Source organism: Delphinapterus leucas, chromosome 10, assembly GCF_059928025.1.
Source record: "Delphinapterus leucas isolate spDelLeu-1000000601 "Yukka" chromosome 10, BTC_Dleu_Yukka2, whole genome shotgun sequence".
NCBI classification, from domain to species: Eukaryota; Metazoa; Chordata; class Mammalia; order Artiodactyla; family Monodontidae; genus Delphinapterus; species Delphinapterus leucas.
In genome coordinates, this window is record NC_143138.1 from 66,655,100 (window position 1) to 66,667,790 (window position 12,691).

General features: G+C 57.4%; 1 protein-coding gene across 1 annotated transcript; it reads right to left on the reverse strand.

Annotated features, from left to right (window-relative positions):
• Window positions 1-548: 548 nt before the first annotated feature.
• CAMKV (CaM kinase like vesicle associated) lies at window positions 549-11,094 on the reverse strand. The gene is made up of 11 exons (XM_022573090.3): window positions 10,962-11,094; window positions 3,659-3,767; window positions 3,417-3,548; window positions 3,160-3,234; window positions 2,807-2,945; window positions 2,543-2,663; window positions 2,304-2,379; window positions 2,069-2,205; window positions 1,830-1,908; window positions 1,506-1,593; window positions 549-1,209 (listed from the first exon to the last, which is right to left on the reverse strand). The coding sequence occupies exons 2-11, from the start codon at window positions 3,751-3,753 to the stop codon at window positions 637-639; spliced, it is 1,515 nt and encodes a 504-aa protein (XP_022428798.1). The 5' UTR covers window positions 3,754-3,767; window positions 10,962-11,094; the 3' UTR covers window positions 549-636.
• Between the last annotated feature and the right edge of the window lie 1,597 nt (window positions 11,095-12,691).

Genomic DNA, 12,691 nt, shown 5'->3' on the forward strand with positions numbered 1-12,691 from the left:
TCTAGCCTCCAACTCATTCTCTTTCACTTCTGAGGACCCCCATGGCTACCAAGCAGTGCCCCCAGCCATGTGACCAGTCTTGTCTTAAAGCATACTGCCTGAGATTATAGCATTCTCTATACCAACCTGTTTCCACTCCTAGAGCAGCCCACACACCACAGGCACATACCTTCATGTGCAGGAGCCTAAGACCGCTGACAGGGCCTCGCTGGAGGACCAGCTCTCAGGGCAAGGCCACCCAATTTAGGGCCTGGGAGAGGATGGGACCTGCAGGGCCTGCCTGGGGGAATTGTGAGGCAAAAAGGGAAGGGGGAGGGGTGCAGGGACCTCCTGAGTATCCCTAGAGCAGCATCCCACAAGAAACAGAAACTGATGAAGCTAGCAAGACAGAAAAGCCACAAGGAATCCATGCAGGGGCTGGGGCTGGTCCTGCCTCTGGCCTGCCCACCACTCACACACACACACACACACAGGAGACGAAACTGCTCTCCTGTGGCCCCCAGACATGCCCCATGCTGGGAGGCAGGGGCAGGGGAGAGCGAGGGCATCATGCCAGTGACTCTCTGTACAGTGAGAAGCCCCTCATCCACTCTCCCACCCTCCTGCCCATCCCCCGCCCCCCCACAGCCTGCCCACTCAGCTGGTCTCCTCCCTCCGAGACTCCTGGGCAGAGCCAGCAGCCTCTTCCCCTTTACTAGAGGGTGGAGCCTGGCCTGTTGCGCCCCCTGGGGCTGTGCTGTCCGGCTGGGCCAAAGCCGGCTCAGGGGTGGCAGCAGCCTTGGTGGCCAGTGTGGCACTGCTTTGGGTAGTGGGCACGGTGCTCTCTTCCACGGCTGGTGTGGCTCTCCCATCAGTGGCTGGAGTAACACTTCTGTCAGTGGCTGGGGTGACACTCCCATCAGTGGCTGGGGTGATGCTCCCATCAGTGGCTGGGGTGATGCTCCCATCAGTGGCTGGAGTGGCACTGCCATCTGTGGCTGGGGTGGCACTACGGTCTACAGGGGCTACATTATCACTCTTCGTAACACCACCCGCTGTGGCTGGGGTGGCACTGCCCCCAAGGGCTGGGGCAGCTCCACTTGCAGCTGTGGCCCCGCCTGCAGCCCCAGAGGTGGCAGTGTCTGTGGCTGGGGCAGACTGGGCTGCAGCCGTGCTGGACTGCTCCGGTGCCCTGAGCCGTTTCATGAGGGTGGTCACTCGGACAGCCTTCTGAAAGAAGGACAGTGGAGAGAGGCTCAGAGCGAGGCTTACAGAAGCTGGATCCATTCCTTTGCGAAGGCCAAACCCAGACCGTTCCATCGTGCCCTGGCTGCCTCTGACCAACCTAGGGCCGGGGACCCAGCTGCTCAGCACACCTGCCTAAGGTAGCAGCAGTGGCTACAGCTACACCTGACGGTTGAAGAAAAGCCTGTGTGTGGCTGCAGGGGTGTGATGCAGGCAAGAAACTGTGGTGCCAGAAGGAGCACTTGGGATCAAGCCAGGAAAGGGAGCCATCCAAGCCTTACCTTCCACTTAGCCCTGGCAAAGTTCTTTTCAATCTGGGCACAGACACCATCCTTGATGTTCTTATCAGAAGCAGCATTGCCAGAAATCCTGGAAAGGGTGCAAGTGCGTCTGGATCTGAGGGGGTATGGCCTTCATGGAGACTGTGCCCAGCCCTTTCCTTGTAAGACCCAAGGATTACCAGGCAGACCCTCTGGGTTGGCCTGAGCTCTGGGTGCCCCCGAACCCCAATTTGAGGCCTCAAGGATAGAGGCTGCTAGGTGTGAGGAGGACAGAGGCCAAGGGACCCCTGGCCTCTCCTCCCATCCTCCCTGGGCCCTGCTCACCACTCATGGGAAATGGCCTCTTCCGCAGTGATCCGCTGGTCTTGCTCCACCTCCATCAGCCTTGTGACCAGGTCTTTGGCTGGGGACAAAGCCAGGGAGAGGCTAGGCTTGGGCACCCCATTTCACTGTCTAGAGGTGATGAATGGGCTCGGGGATAGGATCAGAGTCCAACAGAGAAGGCTGAGAGCAGTCCCCCACGCCAACCCTTCACTCTGCCCTCATGCTGGGCACCTCCTCACCCGCCTGCGAAATGTCATCCCAGTATGGAGAGTCAAACTCATAGTCGCCAGCCAGGATCTTGCGGAAGAGGTTCTTGTCGTGGTTCTCATAGTCATCTTCCTCCACCTCCTCATAGAAAGGTGGATTCCCTGAAAGCCTGCACAGGGGCCCAAGGACAGGGTCACTCAGGAAGGCCGTGGACACAGACCCCCACCCCACCTGGCTGCCAGGCTGTTTGCCGGCTTATCCACTCACAGGATGTACATGATGACTCCAATGGCCCAGCAGTCCACAGGGCGTCCATACCGCTGCCGGCCTACCACCTCTGGGGCTGCAAACAGTGTCCACCTGCTGGTCAATATCAGGCCTGGCCAGGCCTTGTACCACTCACACCCATTTGCTGGGATAGGGACTTCCTTCCCCCCCCCGCACCCCACCCAGAGCCACTCCTTGAAGGCTGTGTCCCACCCTGCCCCGCCCCACTCCCTGCTTGCCCAGGTACTCGGGGGTCCCACAGGGCTCCTTGATGAGGCCATTCTCTAGCTTAGCCAGGTGAAAGTCGCTGATGACAATCTTTGAGTTCTTCAACCGGTTGTAGTAAACCAGGTTCTCCAGCTGCTCCAGCCAGGAATGGCATGTGGGTGGGCAGAGGAAGAGACCATGGAACCCTCAGAGGCTGGACCACGGCCCTGAGGTGCTGCCCACCCCAGCCCCAGGCCGGCTGCCAGCTGACCCTTTGACCTGATTGCTGGCCTCACCTTGAGGTTCCTGTGCACGATCTTGAGTGAGTGCAGGTAGGCCACCGCCTCCAGGACCTGCCGCACCACGTTGCTCGTGTCTCGCTCCGAGTAGTAGCCCTGGTCCAGGATCCAGTCAAACACCTCCCTCCCCGTGGCCCTGAGGGACACCAGCCCCTGAGCCCGGCGTGGGCAGGATCGGGGGTGGGGCAGGAGCATGTGGGCAGGCTGCCTACACCAGGCAGCTGGCTGGGCAAGGCACAGGGACCTGGGACCCCAAGGGTCCAGAAGGGGGGCCTTCCCTGGCTGCAGAGAGCAGAGCAGGTAAAGACCTGGGGGACTGAGGAATCCTGGAACCCCAGACCCACACTCACAGCTCCAGGAAGATAAAGTACTCCTTGCGGGTCACAAACACATCCACCAGTTGCAGGATGTTGGGATGCTTCACCCTGGCAACAGAGAGAAGAGTCAATAGATAGGGCTGGGTGAACCCCTAAGAGAGGCTCTGGTCGCCACTGTGAGCCACAGCAGACTAACTGGCCAGAGGCTGGTACTGCTTGAGACCTCCGGACCTCGAAGCCCTTCCCGGCTACCTCCCCTACCCCACCCCACCCCTGGGCCTCATACTCACATCTTGAGGATGCCTATCTCGTTCTTGGCTGCCTTCCGCACCTTGCGGCCATCCCGCTTCTGGAATTTCTTGCAGGTGTGCAGCTTGCCTGTTGTCTTGTCCTTGGCCCGGAAGATCTCACAGAACTCCTCACTGCAGCCAGCAGGCACTCCACTCAGCCCTGGCTTCAGCGTGGGCTGTACTCCGCTCCCCTTTCCCCAGCCCTTGCCCACCCACCCTTGCCCAACAGACCCGGCACTCACGTCTTGATGACCTGTCCCAAATCATATCTGTCAGTCACCTCCGATGGCTGGTTATAGTTCTTCTTGTCACCCAGAGTCACACACCCAAACGGCATTGCCGGGCTCTGAGCTGTGGGCAGGATGCGGTCTGGTTCAGCTGTACCACAGCCCACTTCTCCCCACAATGTAAAGGTTGCGTTTGGGAAACCCCAACCTGTCTCAGACCAAGTCAGAGGCAGAGTCTACACCAGGAAGGGCTAGAGGGTGATCAGGCTCAGATCCAGTGCCTGCTTTTCTGGCTGTACCTCCAACCACTCAGCTTGGCTGCCCGAACTACAACAAGCCCCTGCGCTTATGAAAAATATAGTAAACTGACATATCCGTGAATCACTTTGCATTATATACCATCTAAAGAAGATTTATCAAATGATTTATTTAAATTTCAGTAATTCCACAGATGAAAGGGGCTGTATCTACCCACCCATCAGAGAATCATCTCCACAAGTCTGAAGATGCCAAGTGTTGGCAAAGATGTGGAGAACACGAGCACTGCTGGTGGAGGGCAAGTCTCCCCTTTGCTAAACAGTTTGGTAAAACTACTGAAGTCGAACATATCCTGTGCACCAACAATTGCACTGCTAACTATGTACATTTGTGCAGCAGGACACTGGTACAAGAGTGCTCATGGCTGCAATATTCAGAATTGCCCCAAACTGGAAACAGCCCACATATCCATCAAGAGCAAGATGTATTGTGGTAGAGTCAGTCACACAATGGAATATTGTTACAAAACAATGGAAATGAGGAGCTACAGCTCTACGCAAGCACATGGTCAATCTCACCAATACAGTGTTGAGTGAAAAAAATACCTAATACATATAGTGTGATTCTACTGATACAGAGTTCAAAACAGGCAGAACTAACCTATACTGTTTAAGGATACAGACATACTGGTAAAATTATAAAGGAACACTAAGAAATAAACACCATGAGTCTTTCTAAGAGAAACAAAGAGGTTGTGATTGGGGGCGGGGGGATTCTGGAGGACCTATTTCTGAACCTGAGAACCACCTGAGTCGTGGTTTAACAGGTGTTCAACTTTATAATAATTTGTAAAAATGTACATACACATATTGGGCACATTCCTAGATCTTATATTTCACAATAAAAAAATGTTAATAAAAATTATGGCTATCCATACTGAAGAATACTTGATAGCTATTAAAAAGCATAAAATAGATCAAAATGTGCTACTGTAGGACAGTCTCTGAAAAAAAACAGGGGACAGAATGGTGGGTAAAGCGTGCTACACTGGGAAAAATTTTTTAAAGTTTATATACCTGTGTACACTCACAGACTCTTTTCTGGGCGAAAATAAGAGTTCTCTTTGGGGGAAAGAATTGGGTGTCAGAGGGGCAGATTTATACCTATTGTTTATTAATTTTCTGTTAGGATTTGTACTGTGATTACTTTTACTGATTTAATAAATACTGCAGGACTTCCCTGGTGGCGCAGTGGATAAGACTCCACGCCCCCAGTGCAGGCGGCCCGGGTTTGATCCCTGGTCAGGGAACTAGATCCCACATGCATGCCACAACTAAGAGTTCGCATGCCACAACTAAGGAGCCCGCCTGCCGCAACAAAGACCCGGTGCAAATAAATAAATAAATAAATAAATATTGCTTGGGGATTCTTCAGAGGGAGAACCCCCATCTGGGTGGAGAAATGAGGAAAGGCTTTGAGGAAGAAGCAGCATTAGGGCTGGGCCTTAGAGGGAAAGGATTTGCCAGGAGGCATGAAGGGGTAATGGTCCAGAAAAGCAAGACAAGCCTGCCTAGTGCCTCACTGCCAGGGCCCGCAGGAGACCTGGACCATCAGGTCCAGGGGAGAGGCCCCTGGCCAGGGGTGGCTATTCCAGGCACAAGGATGACCACACGCAGCTGACTCCAGTAGGTTCCAGGCACTCTGGCACCCGGAGCATGGCACCCCCCAGGTCTGCAACCCTGCCAGCCCAATCCTCACCTGCGGTGCTGAGTGAACTGGCTCCAGCACCCACAGGAAAAGGCACTCACGGCCCTTGCTCAGAGGTAAACTTCAGGAGGGGAATTGGTGACAGTGTCTGGACCTTTCCAGACCTGACCCAGAGTCAGCCTCCTTAATGCCTGGTTGGTGTGACACTGGGATGATAACACACTTCACACTGAGGCTGCATTGAAACTGCTCTGCCTCTGCTGACTGGGCATAGTCTCCCTCCACCCCGATTAGCACTCGCTATGCTAAGGGGCTGGGCTGGGGCCTTGGCTACCTAGATGCCCCCCTACCTGAAGTGACTCATAGCCACAGGGTAGTGAAGGAGAGAGGAAGCCACCACCAGAGGAAGCAGCTTGGTCAGAGGGACTCTGCCAGCCAGGGTCAAAGGCCAGGACCCACACAAGCCCCCTGGTCAGTGCTGGCTGCTGCTTGTTTCCTCCCGGGTGGAGGCTACCCACTTCCTAGGGCACCCAGTCCTGAAAGTTCTCCCTCAAATTTGCCCTCCGCTTTAGGGAACAAATTCCATCCAGGTTCTTTGGACTCAGGGAACACAAACGCATTTCATCAGTGTGATTCAAGCTAGGGCTTAAGCCATCTTGTGAGGCACTGCAGAGGCAAACAAGAGAAGCTTTGAAGATCGTCCCTGACTGCGTATCTTTGCCGCCATGGTCACAGCCCTGCTCCTGCATCTGCCGGGAAGGAGCCTGTGCCTAGAATCCCACTCTCACAGCTGAGAGCAGAGGCATGGCCACCCACCACTGCCGGCCGCCCATCTCTATGCCCAAACAATCCGGGGGAGGGGGCTTGCATCTGTCCCCTCATTGGTCTTATGTGCAGCGATTCCCTTCCCAGGCTGCAATCCAAGGGCCCTGTACTGGGTGGGAGGGTTGTACCTCAGCCTACAGGTCCCCCAGGAGGGCTGGGAGGGACCTGTGTCCCAGCTCTGCTGCTCTGCTTACACTGTTCCCTCTGGCAGGAATGCCCTTCCCCCAAAGCCTCCCATCAGTATCCTATTTGTCACGGCAGAGTTATTTTTAACATTAAAAAAATCAGCAACTACCTAAACAACCAACAACAGGTGACTCGCCAGCTCAACTGTGTCCATCCAATGGCAGGAATTGTGGGCACTGGCAAGGGCACTGCCCATCCTGGCCTCTCTGTGGAGCAGCCTCCACATGAGCTAGGTGCTGAGACCAGGGCTAAATCTCTTCTTTCATTGTGGTTTCTGACATTATAAGGCTATTTGTGCCACAGATTGGCTGCAACGATCCTGAAGCTCCAGGCTCAAAACCACCCTTCGCTGAGGTAACTTCCACAAACTCCACCTCCACCCACCCCACACCAAGAGCTCCCTGCTCAGCCGCATGGCGTGGGAGGTTTTGTACGTGCCTGTCCCTGATCTTGGCCCAGCTTTTGGCCGTGCACAGGCACTCGTACCCGCAGGGACCCAGGGCTGGTCATGGGGGTCTGTCTCCACCACGGAAATCCGGACCTCTGCTCAGTCACATCAGCCTGGAGCCATGTCCTGAAGCCTCATGGCAGGGGCAGGGACAGATCTGTCTCCTCCCTCCCACAGCGGCCCTGATCTCAGCCAGTCACTGACTCTCCTCACCAACCTAACTGCACTCACTTGCCTTCACCTCCAACCTGGCCCCAGGGCAAAGAGAGGAGAAAAGGGGGCCCTGCTTCAGATTAGCATCTTGGTCCCCTCCACCCCCACCCACTCTACCATCTGCTACCCACTGCTGCTGCCTAGGAGGCTGCCGGTGTGCGTACCAAGCCCCTGGCACCTGCTTGCAACAAGGGGGCCCTGGCCCCAAAGCAGGGAGGAGAAACTGAGGGACGGCTTCAAGAACAGTAGAAGGCCAGGCAGAAAGAGGGCGTGCATTTCTAACCCCCATGGCCTGGACAGCCCAGACTCAACATCCAACAATAGAGGGCTTCCCCCGCAATGACAAGGGACCTGGGCTCGGCCTTAAGTCCACACTGGGACATGGGAGGGCACAGAGGTCCCATAGCTGCCGTTTCCCTAAAGACGTGGTTCCTTCCATTCTCTGCAGAGAAACTGACTGGTGTGCACACGGGGCGGTCCAAAGGGAGCTTGGGGGAAGTGCAGAGCCTGGGGGAGCCTCTAAGGGAGCCTGAGGGCCAAGCATTCCCTAGCTACTGCCTGCTCCTCAGGTCTGGCCCCTCAGGCAATGCTGATGGAGCCTCTGCCTTGGTAATAAAGGGTCCCCTAGGGACCCTACTGTAGCCTAAGACAAGTCTGGCCCAGGGGAGGCCCGAATAGGACAGAGGCCAGCTCCAGAGGCCCAGGGGTCCCACAGAGAGTCCTGGCCCCTCCTCTACTGGGGTCAGCCTGATTCAAGCCCCACATTTCGTAGCCATAAACAGGAGTTACCTGCCACCCTGGTCCTCTGCCATGTGGGGCTTCAGACCTTGCAGTAAACCTAGGGAGGCCAGGGGGGGCCCAGGAGGCCTCCAGCTGCCTCCCAACAACTGTGGGCAACACCTCCCAATTTAGTGGCAGCTGTGAACACCAGCCTGCAGGCAACCCCTCCCCTTCCCTGCTCTCCTCTCTCAGGGACTGGAGCTGGGTTTCCTGCTGTAATAGACATGCCTAGGCCCAAGCTCTGCCCAGCCTGCCGCAGAGACCTCACCCACAGGATGCAGGACCAGCAGAAATAGAGACCTCACTCTCAGGTCTGTGTCAGGAGGCAGAGTCAAGTTTCTCGCCCACTATCCAACTGCTTTAGGTAACTGGGCAGGGGGCTGCCCTGGCTGGGCCTCAGGCTCTAGCTAAATCATGGTCCGTAGTTCCTGCTGCTGACTCTCTCCCATCTAATGAGGGCGCAGGCAGAGGGCGGGGGTGCTCTCCAGTCTCAGGGGTGGGCATAGGATCAGGTGCTGCCTCCAGAAAGTTCAGCCTTCAGTAAGCAGGCAGAGCCAAGAGCCAGCTGGCCCCTTCCAGGCACCTGGGGTCCCAGTCTTTGAGCCCCTGAAGGAAAATTCACTGGGGGCCCTGCTTCCCTGTGAGCGGAGGAGGGGAAATTCAGGGAAGGCCCCAGAGTAAAGGGTTGCTATGGTGATGGAAGTTTTTTAAAAAGGAGAGGGGAGGGGAGGGGAGAGGAGAGGTGTTATTCAAATTCTCCAAGAATTCCCTGAGACTTTGGCCTGATTCCTTCCCCATGGGTTCTGTGACCCTGGTCCCCATCAAGGAAGGGGAGGTGGGGAACTGAGAGACTTTAGAAAAGAGAGGGGCAGGGACACAGTGAGACAAAGGCAGAACCTGTGATGGAAGGGGAGTAAAGAATTGACACAGCAAAAAGGATGCAGGCACAAGGACACAGGAGGGAAGGTGGGCAGGGGGTTTCAAAGGGGCCTGTGGATGCCCAGCAGAGCCCTAAGGCCTCCATGACCATGTGCTCTGCACACCTGGACCAGGAGCTGCCCCTGATGCCTGGACCTCTGAGACTGACCCCTCCTGTATTCCCCTAGACATGCACTGAACTTGGTGTGGGACAGCCGTAGCTCTGGGAAAGAGGCCAGCTGTTGCGGTCCCCTCAGAACAGTTCCTCAGCCTCTCTCCCTGTCATCACAGCAGCTTAGGTGAGGAAGGTCCAACATGTCGAAGGCACAGGCTTGGGGGATGGAAATGAAGCTTGGAGACCTGGCTGCTTCCCTTTACAGCCCCTCCTCTCAGCTGACCCAGCTCTGCCTAGACTCCCCAGCCACCCCCACCCCCATCTGCTGTCCTCTAGAGGCCTTGGGTCCCCAGGGCCTCTCTTGCAGCTCAGCCTAATTCCCTGCCACCACCGTCCCCCTCCCTGATAGTGGATCCTGTCTGAGGGCCAGAAACAGCACCCCAAGCAACCTAGAAACAGGATAACAACTGCACAGCATCCCTCCACTATGCCTCAGTTTCCCTGGATGGATATCACTGACTCTGTAGTCTTCTCCCAGGGCAAGGACTGCCCACCTGCCAGGACAAGGGCTGGAGAGGAGGGCCAAAAGCTGATATGGGAAAGGCAGTCTATGGTACCTGGGGGCCCACACCAAATGCTGTAAAAGAAAGGGAGAGAGACCTCTTCTCCACCACAGGGCCCAGCGCCTGACACCGAGGGGAGTAGAGTCACCAATTGCCCAGCTGAGGAAACTGGGGCCCAGCAGGTGCCTAAAGCTGGCAGGAATCAACTGGGAGTGGGGGGGGGCAGGAAGGGCACCAGGTCTCCACGCGTGGTCCTGGGCGGGGGTGGGGGGGTGTTGCTCAAAGCCTGGGCCTTGGAGGAGGGTGGCAGGACAGGGGCTGGACTGCTGCAGACTGAGCTTTTGGTGAGGGACAGAGAGCCCTGCTCCCTGGGAGGGAACCTGGTGAAGCAGGCTCTGCCTAGCGGTGCGGACAAAAGCAGTTTGGCAGAGCTATGGGGGGCTGGGAGAGCCTAGGGTCTCTGCCAGACACTACAGGCTGGGGAAAGCAGAAACTCACTCGCTCATTGTTCACCCTGCCAGCCGGGGGCCATGCTCCCCACCGTGCTGCCACCCTGACCCCCTTCCCCAGTGCTGCTGACTCGCCCCCGCTGGCACAGCAACACACATGCGGGAGGCACACGTGTGAGCACCCAGCCCCGCACCTCCCAGCAGAAACATGTGCGTCCCCCAGCCCCACCGCGCAGCGCTGGGTCGGTGTCCTGGACCCCCGGCTGGCCCTCGAGTTCAGGCTTGGAAGATGGATCTTGGCTAGGGGGCTGCTGGTCCCCAAGGGCTTGAGCCTCCTCCCCCACTCCGCGGCAGCCCCGCCCAGCCCCCTTCAGGTTGTCGTCCATAAAGAACTCTCGTTGTCATGGAAATTAGTGACTGCTTAGCGGGAGGGAGGGGGCCCGGGGGCAGTTGGGAGGGGCCGGAGGCAGCTCTGGGAGTCCAGAGGTACAGCTGAGCCCTCGGCCCCTACCCCCACGGGGCACCACGAATGTTGGAGGGTTAATGTTCCCACAATTAGGAGCCCAGCGAGACGGAGGTGGGATGGAGGACAAGGAGGGGAGATTGGCCTGGACTTGAGTCTCACAGGCTTCCCTTGGGACCCCCGACCCGTCTGAGGCGATGGGGAACTTTAGCCCAACCCCGAACGCCGAGCCCTGTATCTGCAGAGCCCGCGTGCTCTGCCCCCGCCGGGACCCCAAGCCCTTGCAGCGCCTCGGCGCACTCGGCTACCCGAACCTCGAGCCAGAGACTCAATCCCCTAAGACCCCACAACGTACGTTCCGGGGGCGCCACCCCCTCCCGGGTCACCCCGCACCTGCAGCGCTGGTCGGTCACAGGGAGGAAGCGATCGCGGGTTCAGTGGGGCGCTGAGGGCTCCGGGGGCGGCGGGCAGAATCCGCTCCGGGCACGCGGGGCAGACGCGGCGCCAGCTGCAGCCACTTCGGCTCGCGAACCTTCAGCATCTCCCGCCGCTCGCCGCCCCGGATTCGCACCCCGGGCCGGGGGCGGGCTGGGGGCGGGGCCTCCCTCAGCCGGCTCCGCCCCGACCCTGGAGGAGCCTGAGCCCGGAATCTCACTCGAAGGAGGGCTGAGGATGGGGTGGCAGCAGAGAAGGTGAGCGCTGGCCTTCCCGGCCCCGGCCAGGCTTTCAAAGGCTCCCTTAGGCCCTTGGACTGACCGGGCAACAAGGACCGGAGGGGCCTTCCTATACCCATTGTAGAGGGTGCGGAGTAGAAGGTGTGGGGAAAGCCTGAGTCCTGGAGCTGCACAGGAGTGTCTTGGCAGGTAGTAGTCCCCAGGGGACTGGCGTTCTGCCCAGCTCCCAAAACCTGACCCAAAGAGCGGAACCCACTTAGAACCAAGTGGGCAGTTGCTAGGGCAAGCTGTGCTACAGACAGGCCTCCCCTAGCTAGTAAACACACCGGGGTGTGTGTGCGCAAGTGAGGGCTCCAGACCTTGGTGGCAGAGTCTTCTACCCAACCTCCCCTCCCCTCCTGCAAGGTCCCATCCAGGGTGGCTGGCTCAGCCTGCCCCCTCCTGTGTGGCACTGAATTTCTCAAGCTCTAAAAGTTACCTATGACATGGCATAGACTCTGCTTTCTTGACAGTTTAATCACCCTCGAACCCTTCCTGAACAGCATCACTACTGGTGGCCTGGGCTGCGATATGGGGATACAGGTGAACTACAGCACCATGGTGCGCCACCAGACATGGCCCCTGACTGGAGGAGGCTGAGAACTGCTGGGAAGAGCCTCTGAAGGAAGTCCTTGGCCATTTCTCTGTCCCTTGTCACAGAGGCACATGGACGAAATGCTTGCCCCGCCCCACCACAAGCCTTGAGGCCAGTATCTGAAGGCCAGACTTACGCTTCTCTGTGCCTGAAACTGGGCTCCACCCAACCAGAACCCTCTCAGTGAGCCTTCTGACCCCATCCTGGGTGGGGTCATCTCCAAACCCCTGGCTATGTTGAGTGAGTCTCTCCTGGATGGTTCCCCACAGCTGCTGACAGGAGTGACTGCCCAAATGAGGAAGTTGGAGCTCATGCTGGGGCTGGAAGTCTAGCCTGGGAAATGACTGCTCGAACAGGACCCCTCGATATCTTTCTCCAGAGGGGGTGTCGAGGAGCCCTTCACATCCTTCCCTGGTTTGGTCATTGCTTCCAGGCCAGGTGGGTGTCACCTCTGGGCTCCCTGGGCTCTGGGTGGTCTCATTCATGGCACCAACTCCACCACTGGGTAGGAATCTCCTGGCAAGCTGGGCATCTGCAGGGCAGAGCTCTGAGTCTCATCTCAGTATGCTAAGTTCATGTCTGCAGAATTAATGAATGGCCTGGCACTCAGTCTTTCCTGCTGTCTGCCCACTGTCATTGAAACAATGCTTCCCTGTGTTGTATGGTGCATCTGATCCTTGGCTTGCTGACCCCACACGTGGTACACACATTTTCTGCCTTTCCTGAAGATCATGGCTATCCAGGCACAGAAAAGCTGGGCCAAGGAGAAGCTGGAATGTGGGGGATTTAGAGGCAGGGGAAGAGGTGGCTCGCTA